Source organism: Rattus norvegicus, chromosome 5, assembly GCF_021556685.1.
Source record: "Rattus norvegicus strain SHRSP/BbbUtx chromosome 5, alternate assembly SHRSP_T2T, whole genome shotgun sequence".
NCBI classification, from domain to species: domain Eukaryota; kingdom Metazoa; phylum Chordata; class Mammalia; order Rodentia; family Muridae; genus Rattus; species Rattus norvegicus.
This window is the reverse complement of record NC_141538.1, coordinates 150,443,482-150,464,539: the sequence shown is the minus strand read 5'-3', so window position 1 is coordinate 150,464,539 and position 21,058 is coordinate 150,443,482. Positions and strand designations below refer to the sequence as shown.

Sequence of the window (21,058 nt, the reverse complement as noted above, 5' to 3'; positions counted from 1 at the left end):
GCATTTAACTGTTATTCCAGAGGATGGGGTTTGACACCCTCACAGACATTCATGCGGGCAAAACAGAGATAGAAAGAAAGAGATAGGTTTTTAAGACAGTGAAGTCAGTATTTATTAACAGCTATGCAGCTGAATTCAGATACTTACTGAGTGTTTATTAAGGCTAGGGCACTATATGTATTATCACATACCTGATATGTTATGGCTACTTGCACTTAAAATAGGTATGATTCCTACTTTCCAGGGGCCACTCTTTGGGATGGAACTAGTCTATGCTGTAACCCACAGAAAAACAAGCCAGGTATGGTGCATGCTTGCAGTGCCAGCACTTGGGAGGCAGAGGTGGAAGGACCAGCAACCTGGAGCCAGCCTGGAATACTTACTGGGATTCCCTTCTCAAAACCAAAACAAAGAACAACATTCTTTGATCCCAGAACTCAGGAGGCAAAGGCAGACTCTTTGAATTTGAGGTCAGCCTGGTCTACATATTGATTTCCAGGTCAGACAACATTACACAGTGAGACCCTGTCTTAAAAACAAAACGAGAAAACCTCAAATAAAATCTTCTAATACTGTTAATTCCTGTGCTATCATAATCCCTCCCAGTGCCGATGATCCCAGGCTACCAATTTAATTTCTCTAAACTTGAGAGATGCACAGTTAGGTCTGAGGAGCTGGTAGAGTTGGCTCTGGCAAACCACTGGTGAGTCATAGGTACTGTGAAAACATACTAAGAGCCTGTGTGCCTGTCAGCTCCTCTCGGTCCTCATCCTTTGCAGAGGATAGTTTTCCAGGCACCCCGAACCGTTCCTTATCTCGCCATCCTCTCCTGTTGCTGTCTCTTTCAAGATGGAGTTTCTCATGCTTCTTGTTCCCCTCAGCAGCCCCAGCTAGCTGACTTCATGTGAAAGATGGCCAATGCGGAAGTGAGTGTCCCAGTGGGAGACGTGGTTGTGGTGCCCACTGAAGGAAATGAAGGCGAGAACCCTGAAGACACTAAAACTCAAGTGATCTTGCAGTTACAGCCTGTGCAGCAAGGGTGAGTGGCCAGAGGTTTGGTTTTTCAGACATTTGTTATGGGAGGGTAAAGGATGGGGAGACGAGGACTGTGCAGTGGTCTGGCACAGCATGAACGTTCGGCTTCAGTTAGAGCTGGCTCTTCCTCTCCGTCACAGAACTCCTTCCGTCATCTCAGAGCTGTTCCTAGAGTCCTCCTTTGCCTTGTCACTGTGAGCTCTCGGAGGGCGAGTTATGTGGCTCCCTCATCTTCTCTGTCCACACTATTTAGCACAGGGTCCAAGTATACTTCTCAAATGTGGTGTTGATTCAGAAACTAAGAAAGGCACATCCAAAAATATTCCTGCTGTAAGCTCTCAAACACTTACAGATTGGCACATTATCAAGCACAGTCTATCAGAAGTGTCTGTCCACAACCATTGTTGTAAAAATATAAAAAATAAAATGTTGTCTTTTTCCCGCTCTTGGTCGGGCACCACAGTGTCCCAAGATATCTGCTAGATATCTTAATTCCCAGTCAGCAAAGCCTCTCACCTACCTGCTTTGTTCCATTCCCCTATCACACTGCTAAAGGCCTCTCTCTGAGCCTGGCAGCAATCTCTACCTATCTAGTTCCCAAGGCAGGTTTCCATGCCAGAAACACACATCCCAATTCCACAGTGGCCCAATGTCTCCAGCCACTACGGACACTTTCTTACACTTAAACCATCACATAAAAGAACACACAACACAATAACCTTTGACCCAATTGATAAGATATATTTGCCCCCCTAAACATACAAAGCCCAGTACACATCCATCCTTTAAGAACATTAATAACAACCTGTAAATACACAGAGTGGAATCTTAAGGCCAGCTTCCATTTTCTCTCCCCTGCGGCTACCCTTTCTGTCCTTCCTATCTCCTCCTCTTTCCATTCCAGTCTTCTTCTCTTCCTTCAAGCTTCTCTCCCGCCCATCCTTCCTTCTCATCCAATGACAGGCCTCCTTCTATCCTGTAACTGCCCTCACCTGTATTTTACAAATTAAATGGGAGAAGGTTCTGGTGAAGTCACCTGAGTCCTGAGTACGTGACTCGCAGCCATGATGTCCTTGGAGCAGTGGAATTAGCATCAAAATACAGATAACTCCCGGGCAAACCACAACACACCGTCACCTTAAAGATGCACTAAGAAGGTGTTAGAGGAAGCAGAGTACCAGGTCCTCGCCAGCATGAAGCTTGTGTTCTAGTTGTAAAAGCCAAAAGAGCATGGATGTAAGTGTGGAAACCCTTACATAGTGAAGATGAAGAAGGGTGGAGTGGATCTCTATCAGTCAGAAAGAAAATGCCTGGTTGGGGATTTAGCTCAGTGGTAGAGCGTTTGCCTAGCAACCGCAAGGTCCTGGGTTCGGTCCCCAGCTCCCAAAAAAAAAAGAAAAAAAAAAGAAAAAAGAAAATGCCTTGGCAGTGTCCAGGTCACCTGGAACCTCTCTTGTGCTGCACAGATGATCTGTCCCTGAACTGTGCCATATGCTAGCCCTCGATTATAAGTTAAGTTTTTCTTTGCTAGGTGGTGGTGGCACACGCCTTTGCTAGCACTTGGAAGGCAGAGGCAGGTGGATCTCTTGAGCTGGAGGTCAGCCTGGTCTACAGAGCAAGTTCCAGAACAGGCAGGGATACACAGAAAAACCCTGGAGGGGACAAATTGATGGTAGTGGTTTGTCTGTCTTCCTTCCTTCCTTCCTTTCTTTCCTTCCTTCCTTCTTTCCTTCCTTCCTTCCTTCCTTCCTTCCTTCCTTCCTTCCTTTCTTTATGTGTTTGAGACAAGGTCTTGTTATGTAGCCCAGATTGGACTCAAGTTCACTATCCTCTCCCTTAGCTTCTTCAGTGTTGAGGCGATGGGTGTGTGGTGCTGCCATGCCTAGCTTTAAATGGGTAACTAAAAAAAAAAATGAAAAAGCCTAGTGGTGTGGCACATGCCTTTAGCCCCAGAACTCTGGAGGCAGAAGCAGGCAGATCTCTGTGAGTTCAAAGCCAGCCTTTTCTACAGAATGAAAAGGACAGCCAGGGCTACACAAAAAAACTGTTTTTGAAAACTTGTGTGTGTGTGTGTGTGTGTCTGTGTATGTGTGTCTGTGTGTGTGTGTGTTTATATATGTTATATGTAATTAGGCCAGGTGGTGGCACACACTTTTAATCCTAGCACTGAGGCAGGCTGACTTCTATGAGTTCAAGGGTCGCCTGGTCTCCAGAGCTATTTTGAATTACACACACTCATACACTCACATACTCACAGACTCACACGGGCTGGAGAAATAGCTCAGCAGTTAAAAACACTGACTGCTCCTGAAGGGGACCCTGAGCCCACTCCTAGCCTTCTCATGGCAGTGGGCACAGTATGTATGTGGTGTGTATGCATGCATACAGGTATTCACCTATAAAAGTAAATCAATTTTTAAAATCACCAAAAGGAATAAACAAAAGCTAAGGTGTAACTGGACCCAAAAAGGAAAAAATAGAAAGCAAAAGGGACTTGGTGGCATGGTGACCACCAGGCAGGTAAGCTGGTTCTAGAGCTGAGGGTGTGGGCAAAGGGAGGCCTTCAGTGGAGTTTGATACTTTATCCTTTGTTTGTCTGTCTGTCTGTCTGTCTGTCTGAAGATGGTCTTGGTAGGTAGCACAGATTTGTCTTGTATTCCAGACCCTTCTGCGTCTACCTTTCGAATGCCAGTATTTGGGTGTAAAACACTGTCTCCAGCTTTTTGTTTGCCTAATAGTTTTAAATTTTTAATTTTTAAATTACTTCTTAAATTTTTGCATGGGAATGTGCACACGTGTGTAGGTGCACATGGAGACCAGAAGAGGGCGTCAGATCCTGAACCAGAGTTGCATTCAGTTTGAGCCAACAGACATGGGTGGGTCCTCTGGGAGCAGGCAGTGTTTTTAGCCTCAGAGCCAGCTCTTCTGCACAGCGCTCTTCTTTTGTCTTTGAAAGTAGAATCTCAAGCTGTGCTGGAACTCACCACAAAGTCTACACCAACCTCAAACTAGGATTGCTCCTGTCTCAGCTTCCCCTTGTCGGATTACAGGCATCCAGCACTAAACTTGACTTACTTGTACTTGCCCAGGTCTTTATTCTGTGCATGTTCTCAGGAATGCCTTAGGCAGCAAAGACAGGCAAGCATCTTCCCATGTGCACAGAGACACTGACAGTGTATGACATGATACTTTATAACACAGGCCTACAACCTAACCTTTGTTTATTCCATAGACCGTGAAATATCTAGAAGCCTTTTGCTAATTCTAGGGAAGGCCTGGGGTATATCTCAGGGGTTGAGCACTTGCCAGACGTGGGCAAGGCTCTTGAGTTCACACTTCTGTCACTGCAAATGATAATTCCCAGAACTTTCCATAATAGAAAGGATACTCTGTGTACGTGTGTGTGTGTGTGTGTGTGTGTGTGTGTGTGTGTGTGTGAGAGAGAGAGAGAGAGAGAGAGAGAGAGAGAGAGAGAGAGAGAGAATGCACACTGGGGATAAGTGGGGCACAGGGGAGCATGCCTGTGATTCCTTGTGAGTACTCAAGGCTCTGCTCCGGGCAGGGCAAATTGGAGGCAGCCTGAACTATGTGAAATCCAATCTGAGAACACACACGAACCTGGTGAGAATGACCCAGTAGGTCCCCCGCTGCTGCAATACTTCCCAGCGTGCGGAGGGCCTGACTTACATCTCTAGCATCACAAGTCACTTCAGAATGGTTATTAATTTTTCAAATAAATCTCTTTTACAACATTTTAGAGATCTCAGAGGAAACGAAGGGACCAAGACTCTGTCACCTTCCCTGACTTTCCAGGCATTTTGAATTTATTATAATTCATAATGAGTAGTGTATGCTTTCATTGTGTTGATGTTACCGACTTTTGTTATTGGGTTTTAATGTGTGTGAGTGGTTTGCTGCAGATGTGTTTGAGTACCATGTACGGCAGTGTTCACAGTACTAGAGATGGTATTTAGGTGCTCAGAATTAAACGGAGGTTGTTAGCCGGGCATGTATTCACCTTTAGCCCCAGCGCTCAGGAGGCGAGGCAGTCTGTGAGTTCAAACCCAGCTTGGTCTACAGAACGAGTTCCAGGACCACCAAATCTATGTAGTAAAACCATAGCTCAAAAAAAGGACAAGGGGTTGGGGATTTAGCTCAGTGGTAGAGCACTTGCCTAGCAAGCATAAGGCCCTGGGTTCAGTCCCCAGCTCTGAAAAAAAAAAAAAAAAAAAGAAAAAGAAAAAAAGAAAAAAAAAAAGACAAAAACCCCAGGTTCTTTGGAAGAACAGTCAGTGCTCTTAACCCCTGAGCCAGCTCTCCAGCCCCCTATTTTATTCTTCTGATACTTGCTCTTATAGCTTATGTTGACCTCAGACTTGATGAAGACCTCCTGCCTTAGCTTTCTTGGTATTGGATTACAGACGCCATGCCCTGTGGTCTTTAAACACTGTTTTCTTACCTCCAGCTCATTTCCTTGTCATTAAAGAACTATTTGCTGAGGCTATTGCGTTGCCTGTTGGTGTATGAAATGCAGGCATACAGTAGTGAACAAATGGACACGTCTGCTGCAGGGCATCTCTTAGGGGAGACGGAGACAAGAGTCTGGTTGTTCTGCGTTTTATTCTTCCACAGACATTATGTATATGTACCATACACACACTTACTGCCCTTGGAGTTCAGAGGGAGGCCTCAGAGACCCTGAAACTGGATTTACCAGTGACTGTGAGCTACCCACTGGGTGGGTGCGGGGAACTGAATGTGGGTCCTTTGCAGGGCCCTTCACCAGCCCCACATATGTTTTTTAGTGAATACTAAAGTGCAGTAACCAAAGCTCATGAACAGCCGTACCAAAGGAGGATGGGCGAGTTCTGGCGGCGTTAGAAGGAGAAGCGTCTTCTATTTATCTTAGTGATTTACTTTTATTTCATGTGCATTAGCATTTTGCCCGCAAGTATGTCTGTGTGAGGATGTCAGGTCCCACGGAACTGGACTTGCAGTCAGTTGTGAGCCATCATGTGGGTGTTAGGAACTGAACCCAGTCCTCTGCAAGAACCACTCATTTTTTCAACTGCTAAAGCATGCTTCCAATCTTTCTTGTTCTTTTTAATTAGCATTGTAAAATTTACAGTACGATCCATACCAGGAGGGAAGTTACAGTCAGCAGGGAAAATAATTTAAAATAACTTTAAAGTAGCAAGGAGATAATTTCATGGTTCAGGGGTCACACAGCATTAGTAGCTGTGTCAGAGGGCCACATCGAAAGGAAGGTGAGAACCTGCCCAGTAGTTAGTGAGGAAGGACTAGGAGGTAGCTCAGCAGGTAAAGAGAACGCGTTGCTCTTCCAGAGGACCCAACTGTGCTCCTAACACCCACATCAGGCAGGCAGCTAGCTCACCACCGCCTGTAACTCCAGCTCCAGGGTACCCTACATCCCCCCCCCCATCTCCGTCGGCGCGCGCACGCGCGCGCACACACACACACACACACACACACACATGTTTATAAGCAATCACATGGTTTTATGTACATAAGTAACACAAGTCTTTAAAATTATTAAGGAAGGGGTCAATATAGTCCAATAGCAAAGGGAGTGAGTGTAGCAAGAGTCGATTTACCTGGGGTGAGCGGAGTTGTGTTTTGTCTTCCTGGCAGTAACTGCCAAATGGTCTGGGCCTCTTGGAGTTTAGGTACAATGGGAAACTTGCCAAAGAATTAAAGTCGTGTCATAAAATACACGTATTTTACTCCTTTCAGATAGTTAAAACAAATGCCTTAACCTTGTGCTATGAATATCAATTTTTTCATGACTTATGTAGTTTCTTTATTGATGGACACTTTTACTACAGGATTTATGAAGCCGGGTCAGAGAACAGTGCAGCAGTTGTAGCCGTAGAGACCCACACGATACACAAAATCGAAGAAGGAATTGGTAAGTCTTTCTGACAGTCTATCCAGTATCCAGCTTGTTTGTATGTTTTTGCTTTGAAATCTCTGGAGATGGAACCCAGGATCTTGTCCACTACTTAGCTGTGCCCCAGCCTGTGATTTCTGGTCTTTTGTGCCTTATTTTCTGTCCCAACCAATGCAGTGTACCAACTGAATAATGCCAGTTAAGAGGGCAGACTTGGCAGGCATGGCGGAGCATGGCTTTAACCTCAGCACGCAGGGGGCAAAGACAGGCACATCTCTGAGTCTTAGGCTCTTGGACTACATCGAAAAACTCTGTCTCAAAAACCAACCAGTCTGGGAGGTGTGTGCACATGCCTTCTGCCCCAGTACTAGGGAGTTCAGAGGCCAGCCTGGTCTACAGAGCAAGTTCCAGGCCAGCTAGGACTGTACAGAGAAACCTTATCTCAACAAAACAAAACAAAACAAAACAAAACAAAACCAGAAAACAGACAAAAAGATGGTAGACCTGTCACTTGATTACTTAAGAGCAATATATTATAGTAGCCAAAAAGTTTGTTTTTTTTGGTCTAAAAAGAATCCTACAAGGAGAGGTGGGGTAAAATGCTTGGCTTGAGTCTCTATGTGGGAATCCCTTGGCACCATTGGGGGGGAAAACAAACAAAATACAAAGAAACGAACAAGCGTGGGCCTGTGGTGTGAGTCTGTAAGTCTAGCTATTTGGGCAGCTGAGGCAGAAGAATCACATGATTAGGGCCGACCTGGACTGCAGAGCAAGTTCAAAGCCAGGTCAGGGCATAAACTCAATAGCAAAATGCTTTCATCGAATGTACAAGGTCCTACGTTCAATCCTTAGTCACCTGTTCCCCCTTCCTCTACCCACACATCACAGTGGGCACAGTGAGGCACACTGCAAACAGTTGAGCACCCGAGACAGGAAGCTGGTGTTTGAGGTTGGGCTATATAACAAGACTTTGTCTTTAAAAATAGAAAGATCCCACGAAGAAACAGGAGCTGTAGATTGATCCCTTTCAATAGGTTAGGCTGTTGGTGAAGACCGAAGAGATATATTAACCGGAAATTTGTCACTGGAAGGAAACTCAGAAACTAAGTGAATCTGACTTTCTTTTTTTTTTCTTTTTTCTTTTTCCGGAGCTGGGAACCGAACCCAGGGCCTTGCACTTGCTAGGCAAGCGCTCTACCACTGAGCTAAATCCCCAACCCCGAATCTGACTTTCTTGCATTTCCGTGTGTTCCTGGGGAACTCCTCTTTCTGAAGCTCATGTATTTATATGTAAAATGTAGGAAGTGTTCCCATCTCAAAAGATTATAGGAAGAACTAAGAATTCTGGGCATTTTGGAAACAGTGGCAGCAAGATAGGAGTTCAAGGGCACCCTTTGCTACATGAAAGTTCACAGCAGCTTGAGGTAGACAAAACATTGTCTCAGAAAACAAACAAAAGAATCATAATATTAAAACAAGTTGGGGCTGGGGATTTAGCTCAGTGGTAGAGCGCTTACCTAGGAAGCGCAAGGGCCTGGGTTCGGTTCCCAGCTCCGGAAAAAAAAATAAATAAATAAAACAAGTAAAGGTTCGTGTAGGGTTGGCCATACCGGTCAGAGGTCCAACACTTAACTAGCGTGCACAAAGCCCTGGGGTTGATCCTCAACAACGTACAAACAAGAGAATCTGAGGGGCTGGAAGATGGCACAGCAGATAAAAAGTACTTGTGGTGCAAGCAGGCGAAAGTGCAGTGGGTTCACTCACCAGAACCTGCATGAAGGTGGAGGAGGAGAACGGAGCCTCGAGGGGTGAGCTGTTTTCTGATCTCTACAGGCGCGACACCGTGCTTACCCCCAATAAGGCGTAGCTGTTATGTCAAACTTCACAAGTATTCCTGGGGCTGGTGAGGTTAAGTAGTTAATCTTTTTTTTTTTTTTACAAGGTTTATTTGTTTTGTGTATATGAGTACACTGTAGCTGTCTTCAGACACACCAGAAGGGGGCATCAGATCCCACCACAGATGGTTGTGAGCCACCATGTGGTTGCTGGGAATTGAACTCAGGACCTCTGGAAGAGCAGTCAGTGCTTTTAACCACTGAGCCATCTCTCCAGCCCCTGTACTTAATAATCTTTTTTTTTTTAAAGATTTATATATTTATTATATATAAGTACCTTGTAGCTGTCTTCAGACACATGAGAAGAGGGCATCAGATCCCATTACAGACAGTTGTGAGCCACCATGTTGTTGCTGGGATTTGAACTCTGGAAGAGCAGTCGGTGCTCTTAACCACTGAGCCATCTCTCCAGCCCTGTAGTTAATAATCTTAAGTAAGCTGTGAGGATCTGGCTTAGATTCCCAGCACTCATGGGAGCTCACAACCATCGTAACTCCAGTACCAGGGGATCCAATGCTTTCTTCTGGTCTCTGCAGGCATCTTGCAAACAAGCGGTGTACAGACTTGCATGTAGACAAAACACTCATGCACATAAAATAAAATAAAAATTTTTAAAAAAAGGGGGAGTTGGGGATTTAGCTCAGTGGTAGAGCGCTTGCCTAGCAAGCGTAAGGCCCTGGGTTCAGTCCCCAGCTCCGGAAAAAAAAAAGAGTGCCTGTTGGTGCTGAGGATGTACTCAGTTGGTAGAGTGCAGGATCAGTGATCTGAGCTCATCATTGCTGTATACTCAGTGCAAGGCCAACCTGAGCTACATGAGACCTTCTCCAGAGAAGAAGAAGGAAAAAAAGAATCCACGGTCCGCAAGGAACCAAAAAACCTGTATTAGGACTTGTGTTAGGAAAGAGTCATTCAGTCATGTCAGATTCTTTCCCGTTCCAGATGCAAGCAGTATAGAAGCAAACGAGGACATGGAAATCGCTTACCCTATAACCTGTGGGGAGAGTAAAGCCGTCCTCCTCTGGAAGAAGTTCGTGTGTCCTGGAATAAATGTGAAGTGCGTCAAGGTAATCGTCTCCTGTCCTGAGGTTTGGCTTCAGTGCCTTATCTCTCTCCCTCACCAGATCAGCTTCTGCAGGGAAATGGAGGACTCTGACCCAGGGTCTCGAACATCCTAGGCAAGGGCTCTGCCACAGAACTGTCACCAGTTTTTATTTTGCAGCTATTTTCGTCTTTATTAAACATTTATTTAGTTATTTTGCATGGCAGCCATGCAAAAGTCAGCAGAAACTTGCCACCCCCTGTTCTGTCTTTTACCACATGGATTCATATGTGGATTGAACTCCGCCCATCAGGCTTGGCAGCATGGCTGCCGCTCCTAGGTGGCTTGGGTAGAACCCTGGCCATGGACATCCAGACAATGAAGAAAGGACAGCCACTTGTACCGTAAAGCTAGGTCAGGTGGGGTGCTCTTAGCGGCTCTCTGGAAACTTAGCACAGAGGGAGAGGTTTGCTAGTCTTGGGAGCAGGTCTCTGTGGATGGGCAATCTCAGGCTAGGAAACATCTCGGAGGGGGAAGCTGCCATTGCTGTTCTTTGCTCACACCGATCAATTATTCATAAGCACTCAGTCATACTGGGACTGGACCATCAAGATTTTGCCAATTGCCACATGGTCTGAGGCTTTGGGCTCCCTTGGCATGACTGTGGCACAGGGGTACACACCTTTAACTGCAGCACTTGGAAGGCAGAGGCAACCAGACGGTCTACAGAGTGAAACCCTGTCTTGAAACAACAACACACTCTCCGAGACCTTCACTGACACAGGCCCCTCTGCTTCCTCCAGGCAACAAATACCTTTATCTGTTAAGCTGTGTTGCTGTCCACACAGCTTTTTTGTTTTAATGCTATCACAGTAGAAAACATGAAGATTTTGAAGTAAAATGGGCCTGGCTCCAGTTCCACTGGAGCGTGAGTCTGGTCCAGGCAGAGTACATTGTCTGTTTTCACGGAGGCAAACCTAGTACATACTATGATGCCTTGTGCATGACAGGGCTGTCCCTGTGTGGTAGTTAATATATAATAGTGTTTGATAAGTACTGGTTCAACAATAAGTGAATGGCCAGAACTCTTCTCTATGTCTGCCTAGCCATGTGATTTTGAGCAAAGTATGTAATAATTAATATTTTAGAGTTTCACCAGGCATTGTGGTGAACAACGTTAATCCCAGCACAGAGGCAGGCAGATCTCTGTGAGTTTGAGGCCAGTCCGGTCTACAAAGGGAGTTCCAGAATAGCTGGGGCTGCACAGAAAAATCCTGTCTCCCAAAAAAGAAAAAAAAAAAATTCAGAATCTCATGATTTAAAATAGCAGTCTTTCTTATCAATATACATACACATAAATATGCACACATTTATATAGAACACACTGTGCTGTATGAAGTGAATGAAATCATATGTAATGTGCCTGAGCTGGTATGTAGCATAATAGCCTTATTCATAATCGTCGTGGATAAGAGTGAGCAGGTGAAATGTGTCGTGACTGTGACCATCATGGAGGCAGAGGATTGGTTTCAGTTTGTGGGCAAGAGGTAATGAGTGGAGCCCTCTAATCAGGCAGTTCTGCTTTGTGGAATCTTCTTTCTTCAACCTTCCTCATCACCCTTTCCACCCCTCACACTAGAGAAGAGTTAAAAGAGGGTAGCAAGGAAAGGAAAGAGGTCCCTGAATTAACCAGGCCTGAAAGAGGGCAGTGTATCAGTAGACAACTTCCTGCTGATTGGGCATCGAGTCCTTGGGGCAAGTTTGATCTTCGCCATCAAGATATCTAATTTTGGGGCTGGGGATTTAGCTCAGTGGTAGAGCGCTTACCTAGGAAGCGCAAGGCCCTGGGTTCGGTCCCCAGCTCCGGAAAAAAAAGAACCAAAAAAAAAAAAAAAAAGATATCTAATTTTTTCTTCTCGTTTATTCTTTGTGCATGAGTGCTTAACAGAGACCAACAACAACCCACCTATCAAGACCCTCTGAGAAGTCCCCAGAATTCCAAAACATACAATCACAGAAGCTCTCTGTAGCTGGCAGAATCCTGCTCTGCCAGAGCAGGAGGAAATCATAGTCAGTGGCTGTGGACACTCTGAAGCAGCCCCGTGTCCCACTCGTGGGAGTAAAATGAAAACAAATTCTTATAATATTTCTGTGATTTTTAGAGAAACTAAAACTCAAAAATTCTCAATACAGACCCTGTCTCAAAAAACCCAAAAGGTTATGGTGGCTCATACCTTTAACGTCACCACTTAGAGGCAGAAGAAGGTGGATCTCAGTGAGTTCAGGGCCAACCTGGTCTACACACAGGGAGTCATAGACCAGCTTGGACTATATAATGAAACCAATATAAACAAACCAAAAACCAAACAAACAAATGAAAAAAAATCTCATGAGAGACAGGCATGGTGGTTTACACCTCACTTGGGGAGGCAGATTGCTGTGAATTTAAAGCCTGCCTGGTTCGCATATTAAGTTCCAGGCCAGCCAGAGCTGCACAGTGAGACCCCATCTCAAGAAAAAAATAAACTTTAAAAAAAAAAAAAAAAAAAGGACAAACTCCCAAGTGTTAGGGTTTAAATCTCAGCCCGCACCTGGACAAAGCACACCAAGCCAATATGGTTCCACATGGAGAGGTTTAATGAGAGAAGAAGAGTAGAAGAAGAGAGGAAAGGAGGCCGGCCATGGGCATGTCAGGAGGAGAGGGGCAATGGGGAGAGAAGGGACAGGGAAGAGCAGAGAACAAAGAGAATGAGGAGGGGGCAAGCAGCCCCTTTTATAGTGTGTTAGGCACAGCTAGCTGTTGCCAGGCAACTGTGGGGTGGAGCATACCTGGCTGCTGCCAGATAGCTGTGAGGGTGGAGCTTAAACAGAATACCAACATTCCCCTGTTTTGATTCAATTAAAAAAGAAAAATTAGGGTTGGGGATTTAGCTCAGTGGTAGAGCGCTTGCCTAGGAAGCGCAAGGCCCTGGTTCAGTCCCCAGCTCCGAAAAAAAGAACCAAAAAAAAAAAAAAAAAAAAAGAAAAAGAAAAATTAGAGGCAATGGTGGAGCAGGAATAGGGTCATCGTGATCTCTGACTTCTTCCTGCTTGCTTCAGGGCAACATGTCTCTAGGGAACCTAGAAAAATGGATATGGGATGTTTGTCCAGTCTTAGAGTTGGCTGTTTCCTTGTTGTCCATGGTCTGTGGAACCATCTGAGGATAGGTCAGAAGGAACAGGTCCAATAGAAGCGTCTGTGTCTGTGAGAGGAGATTGGAACATCTGGAGGTGGCTTCTCTGGAGCTGCCCTGGGTGTAGTAAGCACCTGGACTTGACAAGATGCTAGAACACACATATATGTTTATTATAGGTAGAGAGTAAGATTAAGAGCATTTGGCAAAAAAGAAAGTTTTTTCTTAGATGTACATTTGAAACCCAGAGGAATCCCACCCTCTGGAATAGGTAGTAAGTGGGAACTCTAGGCAGATGTACTTATCTGGGTGGAGTCTATTTGGCTCATGAGAGGTAGATCCGAGTAGGTTTCCTGAAGCTTATAAGTTTACAAAAGAGATAGCAACATGAGTTAACAACGTGAAACAGTCTTTAAGATAAGCTTTTTGTGGAGCAGAAGAAAGAATTTATTCTATAGAACGTATCCTAGATGTCTTAAAACAGTTTGTCATGACAGAAAGACAGAGAAAGCAGTTTCCAGATCATATTTGGAAAGATTGTTTAGCAACAGAGGGGTTCTGGACCTCCCAGACCTGGGATCTACCTGAGAAGCTGGTAACGGAAGCAGCATGTCCGTGTTAGTAGGTTGGCTGGCTAGAGAGAGCAGAAGGGCTGCAGGCGAGCTTGAGTTTGGGCAAATGGGTGCAGCAAACCAGAGGCTCCCAACTTAGCTAGAAGATTCCTTCCCAATAAGGGGCAGGGAATGTTGGCACTACCAAAAAGGAATGGGTGAGAGGTACACCCCTAAAAATGTAGCTTAATGGTGGGGTTGGTGAGGAAGGTAAGATTACCCCCTACCCTGACAATGGGGAACAGGAGAGAGAATTGGGTCCTCAAAAGTCTGTTAGAACTGAATAAGTGGCCCCAGTGTCCAAGAGGAAGGAGATGGGCTTCCCACATACCATGATAGTTACCTGGGGCTCTGTTGGTGATGGCAGTGGTCAGGTCCAGGGAACTCAGGCCCCTTCAGTCGTCCATAGCCAAGCCTAGATCAGCTGGAAGGTTATCTGGATGTGATGTCCCTCTGTCGTATGCAACATGAGCACAATTGACACCCCAGTCCCTCTTGATGGCACCTAAAACATAACCCCTTGGCTTGCAGAAGTTAGGGAAAGCCCTTATCCAATGACCTTGTTAACCATACTTGTAGCAGGAGCCTGGTAATCTCTTAGCCTCAAAAGGCTAGGAGTTCTGGGCAGTGGTTGAGGCTGGTCAGACAGCCTTTGCTAGCATATGGTACTTTAGTCTGCGAGCCTTCTCATCCCTTCCATGGTGCACTTAAAGGCCAGTGCTAAAACTTCTGCCTGTGAAGTTAGGGGGCCCACATCAAACTCTAACTTCTTAAGTTTGTCTTTTATGTGGAGGTAGCTCTGGGACAAGATCTAGGTCATCAGAAGTTGCTTACCTTCTGGGTTTTCAGGGTCTAGATTAGTGTATTGCAATAAAACCTTGGTAAGGCGTTCAAAAAATTGGGATGGGTTTTCCTGGTTTTCCTGGATGACCTTTTGTCATTTTTCAAAATTCACTGGTTTTAAGACTGTCCTCAGATCCAATTGGGTATGTTTGTCTGCATGTATTCTCGCCTGCTCCCAAACTCGCCAGTGTTCCTCAGGAAGTAAATTATTAATAAGGATCATATGTCAAGACAGGGTAGGAATGAAAAATCTGCAGAGCAAGGGAGAGGTGGGAGCAAGTGTGCGCAGGCGTGCGTACTGAGGCGCTGGTGTGCAGGTGGTGGGGTGAGCATGCCGGAAAAGACATTGTGAAAGCTGTTTTTCTCGAGGCTATGGTGGGCTGAGCGCAGGAGCAAAGTCCCAGAAAGAAAGAGAAAGCTCGCTTGCACTTGGGTAGCAAGCAGAATACCTGGCAGGATGCAAGGGGTGGGGCCAGACTCGCTTTTCCTGCTGCTTCGAACCAGGGGCTGCAGCAGCAGGCTAAGCACTGAAGCCCCACAAGAGTGTGAAGAGTGTGCCAGGTGTAGGGGTTGCACATTCGTGGGAAAGCAGGCCTCACAGACAGAGTCCCCGGTGGGTGGACGAAAGGGATGGGGCCAGACCTGCGTTTCACGGGGCGCAAACAAGGAGTTGCAGCAATGAGGAAGGGAGGAAGGGGAGGTCTGGGGATGGGGTCAGACAGAGATAATTGTTTTCTGCCTAGTGTAAATTAGACCAAAACATCCCAGGAAATGGGGACAGGCGATGATACTGACAGACCTGCGGTTGAGACTAGGGACTATTAATTGCCCCCACCAGTGCTGGGGCTACATATAGAGTCGGTGCTCCTGAGCCAGAGAGCAGTTTATCCAGGCCGGGACTGGCATTAAACTGTCTCAAAAAGAGAGAGGAAAAATCTCAACCAAGGGAAAAGGTCCTAGAACGAGGGTCAGTGAAAGGATCCATCTCCAGGGGCAGCACAGGTAGCTCCAAGCTCAAGAACGCTCCTCTGAGACCATGTGTACATCATGGAAAGTCAGGCTCTGAGGTAAAGAAAGCGCACAGAGGTTGAGTAGGTACTGCTCACCAACAAGTGCTTCTCTCCTGGGCGGGCAGCTGTAAGCAGGGCATCATGGCGATGAGGATGCCTGCTGGAGTGGTGGAAGTCCTGAGTCCAACAGCAGCCAGCAGGTGGTGGTGGTGGTGGTCGGATTGTGTAGATGGAGGCAGCAACTGCGATCGAATTCGGGCGCTCACCTCCAGTCCTCCTCGACACAGCTAGTACGAGCACGCGGCCCAGGTTGAGCGACCGCCACTGCTGTGGGCTGGCGGGCGCTGCAACAGGACCACGAGGCTCCAAACCTCCCCACCGTGGTCCCACCGCTCCGCTCGATCGGTGGGTGGCAGAGGCACTCAGTGGGAAAGACCTGTCCTCCGTCCTGTAGTCAGGGGAGGCAGGGTGCCAGGCCATGTAGGCATGGGGAGATAAATCTCCCCATACGGGCCACCAATGTTAGGGTTTAAATCTCGTCTTGCGCCTAGACAAAGCACACCACGCCAACATGGTTCCTCGTGGAGAGGTTTAATGAGAGAAGAGTAGAAAATTTGAGAAAAGGAGGCAGACCATGGGCATGTGGGGGGGAAGAGAGGATGGGGAGAAAAGGGATAGGGACAGAGAGGAAGAGGGCAGAGAAGAGAAGGACAAAGAGAATGAGGAGGGGGCAAGGAGCCCCCTTTGTAGTCAGGCACAGCTAGCTGTTGCCAGGCAACTGTGGGGGTGGAGCTTAGACAGAATACCAACACCAACAGCATCTGTAAGTAGTTGTTTGTTTTGCCTCCGTTGGTGGCCACAGTGATTCCTGCATATTGTTGTCAACTGGGCCTGTGTGGTGCCAGCCTAGGGCAAAGAAAGCTTTCAGAGTTCTGAAGCTATGCAGCGTTTTTATGGTTTTTACTATACTTATGTTTTCTAACATCTTGAATCCTTAAAAAATAATGAGGTAGGGGGCTGGAGAAACGATGCAGTGGTTAAGAGCACTGGCTGCTCTTTCAGGGACCTGGGTTCAGTTCCCAACACCAACATGGCAGCTCAGAACCAGTCTATAACTCCGGTATCAGGGGACCTTGCAGCGCCATACATTGCAAATAGGTTTTTGGTTTTGTTTTTTATTTTATTTATTTATTTATTTATTTATTCATTCATTCATTCATTCATTCATTCATTCATTTATTATGAGTACACTGTCCCTGTCTTCAGACACACCAGGAGAGGGCATCAGATCCCTTTACAGATGGTTGTGAGCCACCGTGTAGTTGCTGGGAATTGAACTCAGGACCTCTGGAAGAGCAGTCAGTGCTCCTAACCACTGAGCCATCTCTCCAGTCCTGTGAATAGTTTTTTACTGCTCCACTTTGGAGCTCCCTGCGAGCCACAAGCGGGCACCTTCCCAGGGGCTATCTCAAATCCACAGATGAAGGACACACACATATTAGGTCATTTTTAACCTGCCTTACTGGCTCATTGACTGGGCTCTTCCAAGTCTCCTGCAGCTGGTGCGCCCTTACCTTCACTCCTGGCTCAACCTCTAACTCTGCCCTCAGCTCAGTTGCCCAGTTACCTTCTGTGAAGCCATTGATCTTGTTGCCCAAGATGCTTTCGGGGTGCCCTTCTGTGGACCGGTTTCCCTTTACCCCCACATTTTGGAAGCTCTCTCCTGTAGCTCTGGGCCTGTTTTTTCTCACTCTCCCAAGTATCTTGATTCACCTCCTCTTCTCTTTTAGCCTGCGGGAACCTAGAAGTCCCGCCTCTTTCTTTTTTTTTTTTTTTTTTCTGGAGCTGGGGACCGAACCCAGGGCCTTGCTCTTGCTAGGCAAGCGCTCTACCACTGAGCTAAATCCCCAACCCCGTCCTGCCTCTTTCTTAATGCCCAACATTGGCTGCTGGCATCTTTACTGATTGGTGAACCAGTTGGCGACAAGGACCTTTAGTGTCAGTACTCACAGCTTCCAGATTAAATCAAAGCGTTAGGACTACTCTTCTACAGGACCTGTCACCTTCTGGGCTCTGTGAGCACTGCATCATGGGGTGCACAGACACATATGCGGGCAAGAAAGACATCCATACACATAAGATAAAAATAAATCTTTAAAATAGTTTCCAGTGTGTGTACAGAGTTCAGGGTGTGTGTGTGTGTGTGTGTGTGTGTGTGTGTGTGTGTGTGTGTGTGTGTGTGTGTGTGTGTATGACTGACTGACTGACTGACTGACTTCTGCTGTATTCTACTGAGCATTCCAAGCTGACTACTCTTCTAGCTTCTACGGGATTCTTGTGTCTCTGAGTTCTGTCTTATAATAAAAGTGCCGAAACTAAGCAGATGTTGGTGCAGGCCTTTAAACTCAGCCCTCAAGAGAGGAGGCAGAGGCAGGAAGGTCTCTGAGTAGACCCAGCCTGGTCTACAGAGTGAGTTCCTGGATAGCCAGGCCTACAGAGTGCTTCCACTCTCTCAAACAGCTGAACAAACAAGTAAAAAGGGTGTGGAACTACAGATCCACTTCCCTGCATCTGTTTTTTATGTGGTTTCTGGGATGGAACTCAGTTTGTACTCTTGCATGTAGCACTTTTACTGGTGACTTATCTCCCTGACCTGTGTGTATCTTTCTACTACTTAGACCTCCTCAGTTTACTTAGCCACCCTCTGGACCCGCCCCCTGCTTCAGACTGAGAATGGATGTGTAGATGGCGCCCCTTAGCGTGTTTGTTTTCAGCCTCATCCTCTGTGACGTTGTCCTAGGAAAGAACAGGGACTGAGAGCAGGAGACTGTCTGGTAACCTGGGTCAGGAGGTTGAGTCATACTGATTCGGCTTGTGGCATTGTCTGTGAGCATTACTTCGTTCTTCCCTTGCTATCCTCCCTGTGTTGACACTAGTTCACTTTGGATTTTCCAGTTCAATGATCAGTTGATCAGCCCCAAGCACTTTGTTCATCTGGCTGGCAAGTCCACTCTGAAGGACTGGAAGAGGGCCATCCGTCTAGGCGGCATCATGCTCAGGTAAGTGCTGGCAGAGTCTTCTCTTTGACCTGACACTTGTATCCTCTCTGTAGGGTTAGCCTGGGCAGTCTACACTGTTTGACTTTCATCAGCTTATCTTTCATTTTTTTTCCTTTGTGACTTGGGAGGGAACCCAGGGCCTTGTCCCTGAGAAGTCAGCACTCTACCGCTGAGTTACCCCTGCAAGTCCTAACTGTTCAATCAATTTGTATGAAGAGCAACTAAATAACAATCAAAGCAAACAAACTACCAGAGTCCACATCAGATGTTTTATTCTTTCTAGTTCAGGTGAGCCCTGAACTTGCCATGTAGCCAAGGCTGACGCCAGCATGCCTGGCTTAGGCTCCTGATATCAGGAGGTTCTCTCTCGGCAGAGAAACTCCAGGTAGCTGATAATCCTCCCTGTCCTCCTCACGCAGAGGCGGCTGTCTCGGTGCTGAGTAAAGGCCATGGCCAATAGATCCTGGGACCATCACTGTCTAACAAAAACAAGTGTCAGTGTGTAAAGTGGCACACCCACACTTTTTTTGCTCCAACAAGTTTAGTGTTGTGGTTTTCCCTCCTGAATACATTAGTTAGTATTTTTCGTATATTCGCCTTCCGATAGAAAAAAATTAAGTGCAAAGAGTGGAGCCGTAAGATGACTCAGCTGTCATGGGTGCTGCCTGCTGTGCTAGAGGATCTGGGTTCAGGTCTCAGCACCAGTGACAGCTCACAACCATCTATGACTCTAGTTCCCAGGGATCCGGCACCTCCTCTCAGCCTTCACAGCAAGCAGTGTGCACATAGTGCACAGAAACACATGCAAACAATGCACCCACACACATACAATTCTAAAAAAAAGTCAAAAGTTAGTCCTGTCCAGCTAGATATGAGTGCACCTTTAATGCCAGCACTTGGGAGGCGGAGGCAGGAGGCTCTCAACTTAAGATCAAGCAGGACTACATGACAAGTTCCAGAGCAGTCTGGCCTATAGAAGGAGACCCTGTGTAGAGATAAAATACAGACAAGGGACTCGTTCCATTGGGCACAGTTTCTCAGTGGCGGAGACTCAACCTTACCAGAGCCCAGGCCCTGGGTCTGTTCTGTAGTTTGAAAGGAATGGCTTTCCTTACCTTTCTGTTCTGTCCTTCTTTTTTTTTTTTTTTTTTTTTTAAAGATTTATTTATTTATTATATATAAGTACACTGTAGCTGTCTTCAGATACACCAGAAGAGGGCATCAGATCTCTTTACAGATGGTTGTGAGCCACCATGTGGTTGCTGGGAATTGAACTCATGACCTCTGGAAGAGCAGTCGGGTGCTCTTAACCGCTGAGCCATCTCTCCAGCCCTGTTCTGTCCTTCTTGACTTATTTATGTGCAGGAAGGCAAACATGTGCCACTTCCCACAAATGTTAAAAGGACTCGGAAGGCCCAAAGTTCTGTTAGTGGAATCCAGGTGACAGGATGGTATAGATGTAGTATAATTAAAGTGTGTCCTGGGGCTGGGGATTTAGCTCAGCGGTAGAGCGCTTGCCTAGGAAGCGCAAGACCCTGGGTTCAGTCCCCAGCTCCGAAAAAAAGAACCAAATAAATAAATAAATAAAGGTGTCCTGATGACGTAGAGTGTACCATAGTTATCTTGCTTCCTGGTTGTTCTCAGGGTCTGTAATAGACTCATGGGTCTCATTCCAAGGACATTTTCCAGAAGGGGCTTTATATCATCAATGTTGTACACTATTTCTAGGAGACGTCTTACTTTTATACATTTTCCTTAGGGTTTTTTTTTTTTTCTTTTTTCTTTTTTCTTTTTTTTGGAGCTGGGGACTGAACCCAGGGCCTTGCACTTGCTAGGCAAGCGCTCTACCACTGAGCTAAATCCCCAACCCCTTTTCCTTAATTTTTAATGGATTATTTTTTTGCTATTATATTGAACTGACTGTCTCATACATGCAAGACAAGGACCCCACCGCTGTGCCATAGCTTCTAGCAGCTAGAATGTAGCCCTTACTTTTTCCTGTCCTTCCCTCTTTTACTCCTCTCTCTTCCTCTGCCTTCTGAAATGTTATATCTCTAAAAGTAGCAATAAACTAGGCTTTTGTTTTGTTTTGTTTTGTTTCTTTTGTGTGTGTGTGTGTGTGTGTGTGTGTTTTTTTTTCCCCAGTTCCTAAGAGATGCAGACAGGAATCGGGGGTTCAAGACCATCCTAGGCACCATAGTGAATTGAGGCCAGCCTGGACTAAGGAATAGTAATTTATCAGAATCTCTCAGACTCCACATTCTGAACATCATTTTTTAGTTGAGCTTTGATATATGCTAGAATTCTCATCTCCTAGTTGTTTTATTTTTTGTTTTGTTTCTGGGACAGGGTCTTACTCTGTAGCCTGGGATAGACTGGAATTTGCTATGTAGATCAGGTTGGCCTTGAACTCACAGGGCCTCTGCCTCCCGTGTGCTGGGACTGTCAGGTTTGCTGTTAATGACACTCCTGACTCCTATAG

The 21,058-nt window shown here is 46.1% G+C and overlaps 1 protein-coding gene and 1 long non-coding RNA gene across 13 annotated transcripts in view; one reads left to right on the top strand and one right to left on the bottom strand.

The window, feature by feature from the left end:
• Positions 1-21,058, top strand: part of Gmeb1 (glucocorticoid modulatory element binding protein 1) — a 43,896-nt gene that overhangs the window by 8,264 nt on the left and 14,574 nt on the right. For 4 of the 12 annotated variants that reach the window (XM_087550659.1, XM_087550660.1, XM_087550668.1 and 1 more), the window contains exons 2-6: positions 245-301; positions 882-1,039; positions 6,882-6,964; positions 9,781-9,905; positions 18,473-18,576. In XM_087550659.1, coding sequence (XP_087406785.1) covers positions 912-1,039; positions 6,882-6,964; positions 9,781-9,905; positions 18,473-18,576 — 440 coding nt within the window. In that variant the 5' untranslated portion in view covers positions 245-301; positions 882-911. 12 annotated transcript variants of the gene reach the window in all.
• On the bottom strand, positions 12,497-16,220 carry LOC148006078 (uncharacterized). The gene is made up of 3 exons (XR_015621175.1): positions 15,614-16,220; positions 14,008-14,117; positions 12,497-13,204 (listed from the first exon to the last, which is right to left on the bottom strand). It is a non-coding gene; the product is annotated as an uncharacterized LOC148006078 (long non-coding RNA).